Source organism: Mustela lutreola, chromosome 9 (assembly GCF_030435805.1).
Source record: "Mustela lutreola isolate mMusLut2 chromosome 9, mMusLut2.pri, whole genome shotgun sequence".
NCBI classification, from domain to species: domain Eukaryota; kingdom Metazoa; phylum Chordata; class Mammalia; order Carnivora; family Mustelidae; genus Mustela; species Mustela lutreola.
Window position 1 is genome coordinate 84,431,900 of NC_081298.1, and position 18,799 is coordinate 84,450,698.

The window sequence follows — 18,799 nt, forward strand, 5'->3', positions numbered from 1 at the left end:
AATGAGCCTGCACACATAATATGAATTTGAAAGTGTAGTCTCTATACTTGAAGTCAAAGTGATTTCAACAAATTCTGTCCTATGACTTCAACATAATTAGAAAAAAACATTGCCCTTTAGAAAAAGTAAGTGCATCAATCAAGTATTCATTGGTGGGAAGGTGGGTAAAGAGGGGGTGGTGTTCTAGAGTATCCAATCAAGAAAAATCCTAGATTAATGGCTGGGAGTTTAAAGGACCCTTTAAGTACAAGCAAAATTTTGAACATATGCATTTTTAGGAAAGGGATTCAATTGTTTTCTTTAGATTCTTGATGAGATAATGATCCCAAGTTGGTTAAGAATCCCCAGATTTAAGGAAAAATACAGTCTTTTGAATGCCTATTTGTCAGATTTAAGAAAAATATTTATAAATATAAATTGCTACCAAAGAAATGGTGCTGCTTTTATTTTTGGTTAGATTTCTAGGGCTGTGTATAATTTATAGTACTTAGTGTAAAGCATGGAAACACTACCAGTATAAAAATGAAAGGGAAAAGTTCTGATTTGACAAATAAAACTCCAACTGTATTAACTGTATTAAGAAGCAAGTGTTTCATACAAGCAAAGTAACATTTAAGAGACACTATATCCATTTAAAGTCAATAAAGTGAGCCAATTGTTTCCATATACTACCAAGAAGTGAAACTGATAGTGCAATATTGCCCTCTACTGGACCACACTAGTAAAGAAAAACCTAAAAAATCAGCAGGACTTCAAAGTTTTACTTTGAATAGAACTTAACTGAATGCTTCTTTTCCCATAAATGTAAGTTTAGCCTAATATTAGCATAAGTCTGGGTCATTCGTTCTATAATAATTTTAGTGTGGCACTAATTTAATGTGGTACAGAAGTTTAGAATATTCAGTTATGAATATAAGTTAACAAAAAAATAACAAACATAATAAATATTTTTCTTAAAACTATATAGGATTGGGGCACCTGGGTGGCTCAGTGGGTTAAGCTTCTGCCTTCAGCTCAGGTCATGATCTCAGGGTCCTGGGTTTGAGTCCCGCATCAGGCTCTCTGCTCAGCAGGGAGCCTACTTCCTCCTCTCTCTCTCTCTTTTTCTCTCTCTGCCTGCCTCTCGGCCTACTTGTAATCTCTCTGTGTCAAATAAAACAAACAAACAAACTATATAGGATCTTAGAGTTGAAAAGGCTGAACAAAGTCTAGTCTAGCCAACTGTATGGTGCACATCTTCCTTCTCTTCCTTCTCTGCCAGGTAGTTACCAGCCTTGGCTTAATATTCTGGTTATAGAAAACACCATCCCTGAAACAGTCTATGCTGTTCTGCATAATTCCTTATAACTGAAAATTATTTCCCTCCTGATTCCATCTCTGCAGCAGAAAAACCCTCAAATATTTAAGAAGAGCAAATTAAAGGGGTGCCTGGGTGTCTCAGGTGGTTAAGCACCTGCCTTCAGTTAAGGTAATGATCCCACTGGGATCTAGCCCTGCATCTGGCTCCCTGCTTCTCCCTCTGCCTCTTCCCCCAGTCATGCTCTCTCTCTCTGTCCCAAATAAATAACATCTTCAAAACACACACACACACACACACACACACACACACACACACACACACACACACACATATTTATTATCTTACAGTGCTTTAAGTCAGAAATCCAAGATGGGTCTCACTGAGCTAAAATCAAGTTGTCAACAGGGGTGCATCCCTTTCTGGAGGATCTAGGCTAGGAGACTCCATTTCCTTGCCTTTTCTAGCTTCTAGAGGCCACCCATATTCCTAGTTCCCTTCCACTGTTTTCAAAGTGAGCAACATTACATCTGAGCGTTCTTTCATAATCACATCTTCCTCTGACCCTGACCTCAGAAGAAAGGTGCTTTTAAGGACTCATATAATTGGATTGAGCTGACTCAGATAATTCAGGAAGCAGCCATTCCTGCTTCATCCGTTACATGGCCGTTGTTTTTCTAACAACTTATGTTTACTCCTGTTAAATAGCATCTTGTTAGATTTTCCCTTTTTGTGAGATCTTTTGGATCTCAATTATAATACTCAGTCTATCTGCTATATTCTCAATTCTATGTCATACACACCTGTTGTGAGTGTTCCCATTATATCATCACTCACAGAATCATGAACAAGATAAGGTATGAGTAGCCTTGCAGGACATCAGAAATCTCTCCAAAGTTCTATGATTCTTGAATTTCAGTGTGCACTTTAACTCTAGAAGGGCTTCTGTCCCCCATATCTAGAGATTCTGATTTAGGAGATTTAAGACAAGGCCCAGCAACCTGCTTTCAACACCCTTCTCCAAGTGAGTTTCAGATCTGCAGAGGAGTACACTTGGAGAAATACTGTCCAGTTTGAAATCACTTATTAATCAGTTCATTTTGGGTAATGCCAGGCAGGTACAACCCACCCAACTGTCTTCACATTCTACTCATGTTTCCTGCCACTTTCAGGAAGTTACCATAAGAAAGAAACTTGGGGCACCTGGGTGGCTCAGTCAATTGGGGGCTGTGTTCAGCTCAGGTCATGATCCCAGGGTCCTTAGGGTTGAGCCCCACATAGGGCTCCCAACTCGGTGGAGAGCCTGCTTCTCCCTCTCCCTCTGCCTGCCGCGCTGCCTACTTGTGTTCTCTATCTCTCTGTCAAATTAAAAAAAAAAAAAAAAAAAAGGAAAAGAAAGAAACCTGCTCAAATGACTAGCTGAATTTCAGTCACACAGGGGCTTTACCCCTACCTTCCCTGCTCTATCAGTCCTGCTAGCCTATAAAAGGAAGAAAAAATGCAGACATAATCTGTTGTTAATGAATCTGTGTGTTGACCATGTGTTCCTCATCCTCAGTGCCTATGATGTACTCTAGCTCCTCATCTAGAATCTTGCCAGAGTTTTAGGGTCAAGCTCACTAGTTGGTAGTTAACAAAACCACCTTTAGAAAATTGAAACTGCTGGGGCGGCTGGGTGGCTCAGTTGGTTAAGTGACTGCCTTCAGCTCAGGTAACGATCCTGGAGTCCCAGGATGGAGTCCCACATCGGGCTCCCAGCTCCATGGGGAGTTGGCTTCTCCCTCTGACCTTCTCCCCTCTTATGCTCTCTCTCTCTCTGTCTCTCTCAAATAAATAAATAAAATCTTAAAAAAAAAGAAAATTAAAACCACCTTCTCTGTCTCCAGTCATTTGGAAAATCTGCTATCCTTTAAAAGCTCTCAGAGATCATGGACAACTGCAGGTTCTTTCTGAATCCATCCTGGAATGTCATTCATTCAGTCCCAAATACCTGAACCCATTTAGAGAAGCTTTACCATGTGGAGCTTTCACTCTCCCTTACTAGCCAATGATCAATCTAGGGATGCCTGGATGGCTCACACAGTTAAGCCACTGCCTTAGGCTCAGGTCATGATCGAGTCCTGGGATCAAGCCCCTCACTGGGCTCCTTGCTCAGCCGGGAACCTGCTTCTCTGACTCTGCCTGCCACTCTGCCTGCTTGTGCTCAATTTCTCACTCTGACAAATAAATAAATAAAATCTTTTTTTAAAAAGAAAGTATTTTTTTAAAAAATGATATAGATATATCGCATTTAGGTTGAAGATCATTTTCCTTGACAGAAAGGACAGAAGCAAAATTAAGATTTTTTAGAAATTCCACTTTCTCTGTTTCATTCATCAATAGTATCAGTTCCGAACACATCCTCTTTTTCATCTCTTGCTGTAATCATAACTTAAAGTACCCCCCCCCCAAGTCTTCCTTGGCAATTCTTACAAGCCACTACTCATTCAAGATTTTATTTTCCAGTTGCTATTACAGAGCTAAGCCTCCTTCTTACATTTGCATTACTCTGGCTTTCATGTATCCTGTTTTGGAAACTGATTTCAGTTTGGCAAAAAAAAAAAAAAAAAAAAAAAATTGGAGCCAGATGATATATACAAAGGGGCTCATTAGGCTAGTCTTATTATTTTTTTAATTTTCTAAAATAAATAGTCAAATAAGTACATATAAATATATAAATACAAATGTTTATGTAAACACAGAGAGAAAGAGATGCCCCGTTGTCTTCTTCATTGGGATGTGCTTTTTCATCCTTAAACTTTCTTTTATTGGTTGGGATAATTCAGTTTTAATTGAAGTGTGAATTGTACTTTCTCTGAACCCCCAATATTTTTATCTTCCAGCCTAGATTCCTCTGCCATTTTTCTTTGCTTTTTCTTTGCATTGTTTGACATCTACCTCTCAAAAAGGAAGGATAAAGGGCTCCACAACTAGGGGTGATTGCAGCTCTCGGCACCTGGCCCAGCTTCAAACTGTTTATTGTTCAGGAAATTCTCTGCAAGCTCAGCTTGGAGGATGATCACTCCACGCCCCAAGTGCATATGGTTGGTCAAAGTATACAACAATTTTGATGTTGAGCATGATGCTCTGAACACTGAAATGGCCATCAATGAAATCACCAGAGGTGAGGATGAGGTCACCATTGTCAACATTTTAACCAACAGCAGCAATGAACAGAGATGGGATATTGCTTTGCCTACCAGAAAAGGATCTAAAAGGAGCTTGAATCAGCACGGAAATCAGCCTTGTCCAGTCCCTTGAAGACTGTGATTTGGGGCCTAATGAAAACACCTGCTCAGCCTGATGCTTCTGAGCTGAAAGCCTCTATGAAGAGGCTGAGGACTGATGAGGACTCCCTCACTGTGATGATCTGCTCAAGGACCAACCAAGAGCTTCAGGAAATCAATAGGGTCTACAAGGAATTGTACAAGACTGAGCTGGAGGACATAATTTCTGACACATCTGGTGACTTCCACAAGCTGATGGTTGCCCTTGCAAAGAGTAAAAGAGCAGAGGATGGCTCTGTCATTAATTATGAACTGACTAAGCAAGATGCCTGGGATGTCTATGATGCTGGAGTGAAGAGGTAAGGAACTGATATGCCCAAGTGGATCAGTATCATGACCAAGTATGTATCACCTTCAGAAAGTATTTGAAAGGTGCAAGAGCAAATAGCCCTTATGACATCCAGAAGAGGGTCAAGAAGGAGGTCAAAGGAGACCTGGAAAATGCTTTCCTGAACTGGGTCCAGAACATTCAGAACAAGTCCCTGTATTTTGCTGACTGACTGTATGACTCCATGAAAGGCAAGGGGACTCACAATAAAATCCTATTTAGAATCATGATTGATCATGATCTCTCTCAGTGAAGCAGACAGATTGGAAATTAGGTCTGAATTCAAAAGAAAGTAGAGCAAGTCCCTGCATTACTGCATCCATCAAGACATGAGGGTGGCCGGGCGCGGTGGCGCGCGCCTGTAGTCCCAGCTACTCAGGAGGCTGAGGCAGGAGGATCGCTTGAGCCCAGGAGTTCTGGGCTGTAGTGCGCTATGCCGATCGGGTGTCCGCACTAAGTTCGGCATCAATATGGTGACCTCCCGGGAGCGGGGGACCACCAGGTTGCCTAAGGAGGGGTGAACCGGCCCAGGTCGGAAACGGAGCAGGTCAAAACTCCCGTGCTGATCAGTAGTGGGATCGCGCCTGTGAATAGCCACTGCACTCCAGCCTGGGCAACATAGCGAGACCCCGTCTCTTAAAAAAAAAAAAAAAAAAAGACATGAGGGTGACTGCCAAAAAGCACAGCTATACCTGTGTGAAGGGGGAAGGGTGACTGAGGCTTACGACAGCATGAACATCCAGGAGTGGTGCTCCTTTGTTTCCAGCTAACAGTTCTAGAATATAGCCCTGCGAGGATAACATTAGCATCACCCCTCCCCATCCTTATTTCAGTTGCCTAAGCACTGCCTGTTTCTCATGTTTAGTCTCTTTTTTTAGCCAAAGAAATGAACATACCAAAGAGTTGGAAGTGAAATCAATAATATGAAATACTTTGCCTCTTGTGTACTGTGTCATAAACAGATGAATTTTTACTCTAAAATTTTAAACTGAATTTTTCTCAAAAAAAAAAAAAAGGTAGGATACATTTAATTATGCCTGTTTCTCTCATCCTATCAGGAATACAAATTTTAAAAAGTTATCAGTTTATTATCAGACTAGATTATTTCTGCCATTATCCTTTAGGACAGTGGTTCTCAAAGTGTCCTCCTTTGTAGCAGAACCAACCTCACCCATGAGCTTGTGAGAAACACAAATTCATGGGTCCCACCAAACTACTATATCAGAATCTCTAAGGAAGGGGCCTGGGAAACTCTCCAAATGAGTCCGACGCATTTTAGAGTTTGAGAACCACTATTTTATTCAAGAGCTGTGGATGTGCTTTTAACCAAATGTGATTTCCATCAAGTCCCTAGACACTGGGAGTCTCTCATACTACTGTAAACACTAATAACCTTTAGGACTATTTTATAATCTGTAATTCATTATCTTCTTCCCTTGGCCAAAGGTCATTCAACACACTTCTATTCCTGAATCTATCTCATTTCTCTCTTTTTTATTCTCCTCTGGATGGTGTTCAGCATCCTTCCACTCACAGGATCTCAAATCTCAATGTAGGTAAATAATTTCTTGCCATACCACACTATTATATATTTCCTCTTAACACATTGGACTCTCATAAAAAAGTACCCTAACATTGCTATATTCAAGTGGTGAGCCCAAATCCAGAAAGTCATCATGACAGTCATGGCATACTTATTACTATCCCTTATAATCTCGACTTTATCATTCATATTTTGTTTTCTGTTATAAAGATTTAGAGACTCTAAGTACTACACCTAGCTAGAGTCCATATTGTTGTCTGTTGTGAGTTTCTGGATACTGCTCCCATTTATTCTGTTTACCATGTCTTACTTGATGTCTAACAGGTTTTACCAGTTAATCTGCTTGTTTTTATCCTCTCTAGCAGTATTCAATCTAAAACTGTCCTAACCAGATCATTTCCTAAGAAAACACACACAGATGTATTCTACCTCTCCCTCCATATTCTCCAAAACTCAGAGAAGACGTTGATTATATAATCTGCAAGCTTTTCTTCCTAAGCTTTCAAATTAGTGCTTTTATAATTATGATAAATAAAAACTATAGCTGTAGCCAGAAAGGGATTGATAGGGCTGAATATGAAGGAATTAATAGAAATTTAATAGTTTGATTTTTTTTAAAAAACCCTTACTTGAGGTCATCCTTTTTCTTGGTCCTTTTGTAAGCAGATACATAATACCACCATGCTGATAAAAAATTATCTGGTTTCAAATCAATACTCCTGTGATCATAATTTTCTACTCTAGAAGTGGAAACACTGAATCATTCAAAGTCACTCAATTGTATATTCTACTCTGAATTATGAGACAACTAGCATGAATCAACTCCAACATAATAATTTATTGTACACACAAATAAGTTCTAAGTTTTACAAGATCTAAGTTGAAAAACTACAATGCAGAAGAAACATGTCACTAGAGAAGTCACAGAATTTATATTCAAAATGTTAAGAATAATCTGAAATGTGTAATTTGTTTAAAATAGGATATGTAACTAGTTAAGTTAACTAGTTTGGAAAGCAATTTATATTCACTCTACATAACATATCTCAACTCCAAGAAAGTAACAAAAGACAGCAATAAAGAAAGTAAGCAAACATAATAATACTAAAAAATCACAAAATGAACCATAACCACAACTTATTAAAGAAAACTGGGTTCTGAAAATTCTATACAGTGTGTAACACTGTGTACTTTTTGAATAAATTATCCTTAAGAAATCAATGAGTAAAAATATACTACTCAATACCAAGGAAAACAATGAGTCACATAACACACTATACTGTGGAAATGTATTAATTCCCCAACAACTGGAATAGTCACATATTTCCGTTAAATAGTTTAGTGGTTAAAATCAGTTACAAGAAGTAGAGGTTTTTTTTTTAAGATTTTATTTATTTATTTGACAGAAGGAGATCACAAGTAGGCAGAGAAGCAGGCAGAGAGAGAGGGGGAAGCAGGCTCCCCGTCGAGCAGAGAGGCTGATGCGGAGCTCGATCCCAGGACCCTGGGATCATAACCTGAGACGAAGGCAGAGGCTTTAACACACTGAACCACCCAGGCGCCCCATAAGTAGAGTTTAATCAGAATAATTCTTTTAAAAAAATAGCATTTTCTATTTCTAATATGGAATATAAACACTTCATAAGTATTCAATAAATATTAAATGGATATGTTAAAATGATCAGTTAAGTGATAAAAATGGAAAATATAAATTTTAATGTCAAAATATAAACTCTGAGAGAAAGAATTTGGTGGCAAGATATATAACCACACTCAGAAAATATGCTTCTTATTTCTAGTTTTGTTACTCAAACACTGCAACTTTTTATAAGCCACTCAGCTTTCACAGTCTGTTTCTTGCTACCAAAACTGGATCCTGAAAATGACCTATCAATGAGAAATGCTTTGATGATTGACTAGAAAATGATTTTATGTGTTTATAATCCTCCATACATCATCATCCCCTTTCTCCTATTTGTTCCGTCATCTTGCCATTGACAGAGATACTACTTAAAACCATTCTACTTTTCTTCACTTCCCAGCTCTTCTCTATCATTCATCTAGCTTCATCAGGTCTTAAATCAATCTTCAGCCTTTTGGGAGCTAATAAACATATTATTTGCTCCAACATATTTTGTTCAGCCAAAGAAAGTGATAGTATGAGATATAATGTTCTAGTGATGCTTTCAGATTCTTACGGAAAAGACACACATGTAAATGGATATGTTTAGAACTCACTGTAATTTGAAATTACAAAGGTCATTTTCCCTATAGGATAGTTTTATGTTTTCATGTCAGTTTTGACACACAAGAATGTTACAGTAATAACTACTATTATTTTTTTCACTTAACAAAGGAAAAAAGTTAAAATAAACATGAGGCTATTTCCTTCCCTTTTCCTGTTGACTAAAAGTGGTGCCATTTTTTTACATTTTACTCCAGAAAATAAGATTCTTCATAACAAATGACCGTATCCCCGGACCATTATAACATGCATACATCTATCTCCAAAACATATCTGAAGTTCTGGTCAAATATCTTTCTCTTACCAATATGCCTCATACAGATCTAAAGTTTAATGAATATGTGCTATAGAATGAGGACCTTTATTTTATTTTTTTTAAAGATTTTATCTATTTATTTGACAGAGAGAGAGATCACAAGTAGGCAGAGAGGCGGCCAGAGAGGGGGCAGGAAGCAGGCTCCCTGCTGAGCAGTGAGGCTGATGTGGAGCTTGATCCCAGGACCCTGAGATCATGACCTGAGCTGAAGACAAAGGCTTAACCCACTGAGGCACCCAGGTGCCCCAAGGACCTTTAAAAAAACAAAACAAAACAAACAAACAAAAAAAACCACAGTCCTTTCAACAGCCTAAGGAACACTGTCTTCTTTACTAAGTCTTCAAAAAGTGACTTAAACTAGTCACTTCAAACTAGAAAATAAGAGAAATTCTCTGAAATCTCTACCTTTCAATTCCTTTAGAGGACTTCTGACCTTTGGGATTTTCATGCTCAAAGGCACTATACTTTTATTATGTAACTTCCCACAGAAAACTGAACCATGTGATCTTCTCAGTCCTGGTGACACAATAAATATTAAAAACTAAAACAAAACAAACAAACCAACCAATCCTATGATAAACTAACTTAATAATTCATTTTCTCACCCAATCATTCAACATTATTAAGCATTCAATAAGTACAAAAAAAAAAAAAAACCTAGAAAATACAACATTGTAAGGAATATTTTTACATCTCCATTTTTGAGATATTTCTAGCATGCATTTCACATATAATTTTATGCATTTAAATGACCTTACCTCTCTTACAGATAGTTGTGGTGGAAAGGAGACCGAAAATACCAAGTTGGTAAATTCAAACCCAGAGGCCTCAACTTTTTGGCACACCTAAAAAAGTATTATATAAAAGCATTTTTTATTACATAAAACAGTATTTATATATATAAATTCTCAGGAATTGCTGAAAATTTTACATTAATCTTCGTAACATGGATTTTTGGTCCAGGAAATGGCACTACACTTCTAAACTTTCACCTCATGGAATTCTCGTAAGCATCCCAAAAATCCCAAAATCAAGTATTTGCTAACATGACCCTGAAAACTGATATCATGAGATGTCAACACAGCCAGGACTTATTTGCAGAACAATCTGTTGAATGTCAGAATAGTTTTCTTTTAGATCACCTCACAACTTAAAAAAGATTTTTAAACAAAATTAAGCCAAATTTGGCACTCCTGACAGTTGAAAACAAAAGGCAATCCCACGTTCAATCATGTACCTTCCACAAGACTGTAACACTTGTCTTTTCAAGACACTAATAGGTATGACTAAGAGCTCTTCTCTAACTCCTTAGCTATGTTAAACAGCAGAGGGAAAAACACTATATTTTTCTTCAGTTAAGTAGCACTCATGACTCAAATACATGGACACCTACTTCATTAATTTTCAGTTATCTTGTTAATAAAAAAGTAATTGGAGAATAGTAGGCTTGTTTTATTTTTTCATTAAGAACTCTTTTAATGATCCATTGGTGTAAAACAAGTTGAAATGAATGGTACTGTTACTTTAGATACAAGAATTCTAGGCTTTAAGGCCAAAAATTTCTACATAATTGCACATATAATAAAAAACAAATTATTTACCTTTTTAATGAACTCTTTTTCACAGAATTCTTGAAGAATTCCTAGACACACATTGCACACATTTAAATTTGAGTTCTTGGAAGCAATGCTACCATCTTCAATAATGGAGACCCTTCCCTCTCCATTCTGACTCAGATTATCAATCCCATCAATCCCATCTTCTAGTTCTTGTAGTCGAATTTTCTTGGGAGGTGGGTTTGGAACTTCCAAAATTAATTCATCTTTTTCAGTTTCCAGAAATTTCTGTAGTTCATTGAGCAAGTCCTGGAAAGTTAATTTGAAAAAAGTAATAACCCTTTTACAATGACCTTAAGGTTAGGATGAAAATAGGAGTGAAATTATGATATACTGCAGACTTATACAATGTTGATTTATATCAATTTTGGAGCAATGGATTAATTTTATTAGCCAGCGTTGGCTTTCTGGGGAATTTAAAGAAAACTACCTAATGTCCACAATATGTGTGAATATTTTTCCAAAAGGGTTTCACATATTAGTGAAGCTAAAGTCCTAAAGCTGAAGCAGAAGATTCCATTAACAAATTTATCACAGGCATGATTCGTTTTACTATGCTTCAGTATATTGTGCTTTGCAGATACTGCATCTTTATAAATTGAAGGTTTGTGGCAACCTTATATCAAGCAAGTCTATTACACCATTTTTCCAACAGGATTTGTTCACTTTGTGTCTCTGTGTCACATTTTAGTAATTCTCACAATATTTGAAACTTTTTCATTATTATACTTGTGACAGTGATCTGTGATCAGGGACCACAACTCGTTGAAAGCTTAGATGATGGTTAGCACTTTTTAGCAATAAATTATTTTTTAATTAAGTATGTACATTTTTAGATATAATGCTATTATACAACAGACTACAGTATGTAAGTTCCATCTATACTGGGAAACCAAAAAATTCATTTGACTCACTTCACTGTGATACTTGCTTTATTATGGTGGTCTGGTACCAAACCCACAATATCTATGAGGTATACCTGTGATTTGGTTTGTAGTTATGTTGTGAGGGTCATTCATTTGCTAATTTTAGTAAAAACAAACAAAATTCAATTCTAACCATTAATAAATAGAAATACAAACTGAATTTCCATTCTTGCTAGGTTATTTAATAATCTCACAATCACTAAAACATCTGTATGATATTTATTAATATGAAATCTGAAAAATTAGAAGTTATACATCTATCAAGTAAAAGTAATTTCAAGACAAGTCACTAAACAAAGGTAAACAGTTGCTGGCAATGCTGAAAATTGGCCGAGTAATTACAAAAACCATTTATATGCATTAACTGAAAAGAAGCCCTCCACTACATTCTGGTTTGCCTCATTTCTGTGACCCTTTGTACTAGAATGTTAAAAGTTGCATTCTTTTAAAACCATTCTCATATTTCAGACATTCCACCCATCTAAATACTCACAGGACTTTTTCTCTGTCTTGCCTAATTAGACAGATTTTATTGCTCACTTGTTAAATAGATGTCCTTTTAAAACTTACTCAGATTACAATTTACTGACTTTAAAGAAAAAAATATTTCACTCAAATAAATTTAATTCATTTTATTAGGACAGTAGCTCTATTTCATCTTTAACAGAAATACTAATATATACATACACATATAGGTATATTATGACCCACACAAATATGTTTATTACCTAAGTTCTATAATTCCAGTATAACATAGTACATGTATATGTATGTGTACATAGTTACATGACTACAAAGATCAAAATTTAAATACAATTTAATTAAGTAAAATTTACCAAAAAAATTGTCTTCAAATATTTTCATGTTTATTTACATAAAAGGATACAAATAAAAGTTGGCAACACTAAGTCTCTTTATTTAATATATATTTTAAATCTTAAAACATATTTTAAATATGAAAACAAAAGCATAGAATAATAGAATCATATAATGTGTCTGAAAAATGTGCAAGGAGAATTACACAAAACCAATCTGATTACTTCATAGTCATAGTGTATATAAATGAATATACACACATATATTAATCATCATAGCATATGTATCATTTTCAAAGTGTTTTCACATACTTTATTAGAAATTTTCCCTTAAAATCCTGTTAGGTGATGTTATCATCATTCCCATTTAGAAAGGAGAAAACTGAAGCTGGAACTGGAATTCAAATCCATGTCTTCTAGCTCCAAATTCTAGGCTTTGGATTCAGACAGACAGTTCATATCCTAGCTTGCTCACTTAATAGCTGTGTAACTTTGGGCAGGTTGTTTAACCTCTCTGTGCCTCAGTTTCTTCATCTGAAAATAGAGACAATCATAGCATGTACTTACCTAATAGGTTATTATTAGGATTAGATGAGAGCTTGACATATAAAAATATTATTTGAATATTAGATATAATTATTATTTCCAAAATAATAGAAAGAACTAATATATAAGGAAAATGATTGATACCTTTAACTTCTGAGCAATTTTTTAAAATTGTAAGAAACTGAGTGTGCATGTGTGTGTGTGTACATACTGTTTAGATAGGTATATATTTATATATATATATATATAATTACTATCTGTCTCTAAAAAGAATGTCACTAATAGAATCAAGTCTACTTCACAAAATATGTTACATATTTTTTTGTGAAAGTATTCTGTTAATAGTCAAAGCTCTCTTCACATTACCATAAATGTTAAAGATCTCTGTGTATTATTTTTGCTGTATTAATAGCAGTAAATAACAATGATAACCATTTACTTCTAGAAGGTTGCAAATACCTATTTGTAAGTACAAATGGTAATACAGAAAACAGAAAAAGAAAAAAATGCAGCCAAATCCACAAAGCTTCCACTTAATAGAGGACTGTCATCCTCCTCCTGTCACATCTCACTAATATCTGGTTAGAAGTACTATTTTGTAGTATCTGTGTTCTCTTTAGGAAAGGTATACACAAACATTAAATACACCAGGGACTTCCTCCACAAAGATCCCATTACATTAGATGTTAAATATAATCACTTAAGGTTTTATGGTACTAAAAGGAAATTCCAAATTTACCATTATCATTAATTATTTTATCATAGTTTTTTAATTTAATGAGGAGTTATGCACAGACACTTGCCCTCAAATGTACAGGTATTCATTTTAGAATAGAGAAACTTTCTTTAGAAACAAAATGGAAGTACCTTGTAGGGAAGTTTGTAAGGCGCATGAAAATCCACACCACAGAATCTGAAAATACATCTTGGACAGGTACCAGTACTGAGCAATAACTGGGCCACATGCTTGTTTTCCTCCGTCAATGGAAACATATTGACTAACTGTAACTAGAAAGAAAGAAAAAGTAAAAGTAATGAACATCTTTTGTGTTCTACTTCACAGACAAGAATGTCAGCATCTTTAGGGATTAAACTAACTTTTATTTGAAAACATTATTTTGTACTCTCCAATAATAACTTTTTCATTATATGCATATTGAAACATAAACTTAAAAGACATTTATTAGATGGGCCAGATAAAAGTTTTTAATTATCAAGGAATTTAGTGTAGCATTCTGGATTATGATAAAGTATACCAATATAACTAAATCAATAAAAGGAAATAAAAATAAAAATAATCAGGGCATCTGGGGGCTCAGTGGGTTAAGCCTCTGCCTTCAGCCCAGGTCATGATCTCAGGGTCCTGGGATCTAGCCCCACATTGGGCTCTCCGCTCAGTGTGGGACCTGCTTTCCCCTCCCCCTCTGCCTGCCTCTCTGCCTACTTGTGATCTCTGTCAAATAAATAGAATCTTTAAAAAATAAATAAATAGGGACGCCTGGGTGACTCAGTTGGTTAAGCAGCTGCCTTCGGCTCAGGTCATGATCCCAGCGTCCTGGGATCGAGTCCCACCCACATCGGGCTCCTTGCTCCGCAGGGAGCCTGCTTCTCCCTCTGACTCTGCCTTCCACTCTGTCTGCCTATGCTCGCTCTCGCTCTCTCTCTCTCTGACAAATAAATAAATAAAATCTTTAAAAATAAATAAATAAATAAATAAAAATAATCAAGAATGGTTGTCTCTGAGGAGGGTAATAAAAACAAAGAATATAGAGTGAAGTTTTGCTATATTGTACCATATATTGTTTGAGAACACAAAGTAGTAAAGTCAATATAAGCTTTTCCTATTAGAAATTAAAAATGAAAAAAAATGAATTTGCCAGGAAAAAAAATCAGATCAGTCTATATATTTTACTATCATCAATGAGAGTTAAGCAGTCAAGTATTCAAAACAAATTGATCAGCAGATCTAAAAACACCAGTTATACCTTGATGAAATAACTAAGTGGCAACCAACTATTAGCAAAATAGGAAGAATCTGTTCCTTATATGCACAAGTAAAACCTCCCCCCACCAAAAAACACCCACAAATGAAATGCAAAATAATTTAGAGTAATTCTCATCTAAAACAAGTTGTTACTTTTTACAATTTGAATAAATGCCCTTAGAAACAAATTAGGGAATAGAGTAAAATCTAACATAACTCTCTCGTTGCCAGGAATGAGGTGTACAAGAATTACATTACCCAATCATTCTGTTTTGCAAAAACAGATCTTCTGACTAATAAATCAGCTCACATTACTTTAAAATGAGAAACTATCAATATTTTATAAAATAATGATTGCATGGCAATGTTGTGGGTATGGTGCTCATACAGGTAAAAAACAGTGGTGCTCCTTAATTGATGCAGTTTCAGAATTCAAATGAATTTGCTTGAAATTTGTGAGAGGGTGGAGCTCTTAGCAATTCCTTACTGTGAAGATGTGATTCTTAGAATTAGTTTGTTTTCCAACCCTTTAAAACCCACTACTTACTTGCAAGTTTCTACATGTTTGTGGCCATTTATCAAGAGTATATCCTTGACACAAAATAATGAGGAAGGTGGGTGTATACTTCAACAAAAACCTTTACCACAAAAATCAGCCAGGACTAGAAAAGCAGATTGTCCCTGGCTAAGTTCCAATTCAGATGAATACAGTATGGGAGCTGGCAGACCGGAAAAGAAAAAAGTAAGACTTTGCCTGGATACACTACTGAGAACTTTGAGACACAGGATGAAAGCTCTGATTTAAGATAGCCGAAGTATATTTGGGCTCAAGGGCATTTTCACAAAGCACACATAATATATGGAAAACACCTTGTATACAGAGAAGTTCTGTGTGGTCATCATTATATACAAGTGATCTGAATTCCTTCAGCCTGGCCATTTACTCTGATTCTGAGAAAGGGCTGGGATTCAGCGAGGGGCTGATTATCAGCATTTAAGGTATATCCCTGACTATAATCCCCTCCCAGAGAAACTATTCTGTCTCACTCTTTATCTTTTCTCTATCTTTCCATTGCTTAAGACAGGAGATTTCATTTAATTCAGAATTAACCCTTCACTCAGAAAGAGAAACCCTGGAGCGCCTGGGTGGCTTAGTGGGTTAAGCCTCTGCCTTCCACTCAGGTCATGATCTCAGGGTCCTGGGATTCTGGGATTGAGTCCAGCAGCAGGCTCTCTGCTCAGCAGGGAGCCTGCTTCCTCCTCTCTTTCTGCCTGCCTCTCTGCCTACTTGTGATCTCTCTCCCTGTCAAATAAATAAATAAAATATTTTTTTTTTAAAAAGAGAGAAACCCTTTGGTAAACAAGTGCATGAGTAAGGTTTTTGTTTTTCATAAGAAAATTCTTTCAAAAACACTCTATATCAAAGCTTTCCCTGGGGATTTAAGTTAAATACTATTATTAAAGTGGATGCTTTCGGGACGCCTGGGTGGCTCAGTGGGTTAAGCCGCTGCCTTCAGCTCAGGTCATGATCTCAGGGTCCTGGGATCGAGTCCCGCATCGGGCTCTCTGCTCAGCCAGGAGCCTGCTTCCCTCTCTCTCTGCCTGCCTCTCCGACTGCTTGTGATTTCTCTCTGTCAAATAAATAAATAAAAAATCTTAAAAAAAAAAAAATAAAATAAAATAAAAAAAAAATAAAGTGGATGCTTTCTATGGATAAGATCCGACCATTTGCATAACATGGATGGACGCAACAGGTTATTATGCTAAGTGAAGTAAGTTAGACTGAGAAAGACAATACCTTAAGATTTCACCCATAAGTGGAATTTAAAAAGAAAACAAAGCAAATGAATAAACAAATAAAATGCAGAATCTCTATAAATATAAAGAACAAACTGGTGGTTGTCAGAGGAAAGAGGAGTGAGAAATACAGTTCCAGTTACGGAATAAGTCACTGGGATAAAAGGCAATGATTTGTAATAGGTTGTAGGGTGGTAACAGATGGGAGCTGTATTTGGGTGAGCACAGAATATCCTATACAGAAGTTGAATCACCATGTTTACCCCTGAAACTAATATAAGTACACTTAAATTAAAAGAAAAAAAATTTTTTTTAAAGATTTTATTTATTTATTTGACAGAGAGAGATCACAAGCAGGCAGAGAGGCAGGCAGAGAGAGAGGAGGAAGCAGGCTCCCTGCTGAGCAGAGAGCCCGACGTGGGACTCGATCCCAGCACCCTGAGATCATGACCTGAGCCGAAGGCAGCGGCTTAACCCACTGAGCCACCCAGGCGCCCCAAAAGAAAAATTTTTTAATTGAAGGAAATGGATGCTCTCTTTCCTTTGGCTCAAAGACGGAATATTTATTTCTCCGATAGATACACTTAGAATTAAGGTTATCACGCAAAGTCTATAAATGACATATTGCAATCTCTTGGCTCTGAGACGTTCCCAAACCTGTTGAGAATTAGGAAACCTCCCGTCCTAAATAATTTGAAGCGGTATTTAAAAAAAAACAAAACAACAACAACAACAAAAAACCTCTCCGTGTGTATGTGTCAGTAATGGCATGGTCTTCCAAACCCTCAGGATCACTTTCATTTAGCAACAATCTAGCGACTTCTCAAACAAGTTAACTTTTAAAAAGGAGGAAATGCGTTCTGTCTCAAATGTGGTCGTTTCATCTTGACGTAGAGCCTGACAGGATTTCATAAATCATCAGAAATCAGTTGTTCCATATGAGATTTATTACCCTTGAAAGCAAGCCCTGAGAAATGCCTCCCATACTGGAAGGTTTTTATCGTCGGTTGCCTTCGTTAAGGTTTTCGGTTTTCGTTTAAGCGCTTCTTTACCATAAAGAATTTGAACTAGTCACTGCAACAGAGTATCTTCTCACGTGCCAGGATCCTGACGGGGTTTGAGTCCCTTCTCCACAAACCTATGATACCTGGCGAAGACGATGGGCTTCCTTTTCACCTCTTGGACTTACAGAAACCATTCGTGGCAAACAGAGGAGCAGGAGCATGTGAAAAAAACACCAAAATGGCCAGACCGAGTCTCTACCATCCCGTGATCTTTTCAACACTCATTTCCATTCAGAAGTGTGTCATTCGTCTCACGGGGGTGGGGGGTTGTGTGGATTTTTCAAAGGAGACCCTCACAGCTTTCCGGCGCCACCGTTACACTTAATTGTAGAAGCTACTCTAGACTCTCGGAAATTCACCCAAGGTCTAACCTCCAGTCTTCGGCCAAGAAAGCCCTTCCCCTCCTTCAGTCAGGTCCAAGAAACTCCCCGCTTACCCCTTCTTGCTAAGAAGGGCCTTGCTAACAAGGCCGTTCCAGCAGGAAGGAATCTACCCTCTCCATCCACACCTCTCCTGCGCCCAGGTCGTACCCCCACCCCTCAGACCTTCCTGCCTCACCTTCTCCCGCGACGCCGGAGCCTGAGGTTTTAACCCCTTCCGGCCCCCCAGAGCGAACGGGGAAGACTAAAGACAACGCACCTACTGCGTGTAGCAATTCTGTTCCCCGAGGAAACGAGAGCTTTAGAACGAAAGTACCAGGCCCTCCCTCAAGGGCTGAGGGAACTCTCTCCTCTTCTTGTTTGTGGGGAAACCAGAAAAACTGCCGCCACAAGCCCACATCCCACTGCCACCCACGGTGGGGTATTAGTGCGTGGGATAGAACTCCCGGCCAGAGCCCGACCAGTCCCCGAGAGGCCTCCGTGGGACTCTGACGTCTAGGACCTGGTAGTCGCTGCCAGAAATATCGATGAACGCTTACCGTCAGGTTTAGAGTGGAAATTCTTGCTAAGGCAAATAAAAAGAGAGTATTCCCCCACCCCGGTGGATTAGTTGCAT

The 18,799-nt window shown here is 37.4% G+C and overlaps 1 protein-coding gene across 5 annotated transcripts in view; it reads right to left on the reverse strand.

Annotated features, from left to right (window-relative positions):
- The window catches only part of PUS10 (pseudouridine synthase 10), a 66,652-nt gene extending 47,992 nt beyond the window's left edge, over positions 1–18,660 (reverse strand). For 2 of the 5 annotated variants that reach the window (XM_059187753.1, XM_059187756.1), the window contains exons 1-4: positions 17,887–18,351; positions 13,826–13,966; positions 10,657–10,920; positions 9,814–9,900 (exon numbers count right to left, since the gene is read on the reverse strand). In XM_059187753.1, the coding sequence (XP_059043736.1) occupies positions 9,814–9,900; positions 10,657–10,920; positions 13,826–13,966; positions 17,887–17,964 (570 nt within the window). In that variant the 5' untranslated portion in view covers positions 17,965–18,351. The other 3 variants (XM_059187754.1, XM_059187755.1, XM_059187752.1) reach the window with 3 other exon arrangements.
- Positions 18,661–18,799: the final 139 nt, after the last annotated feature.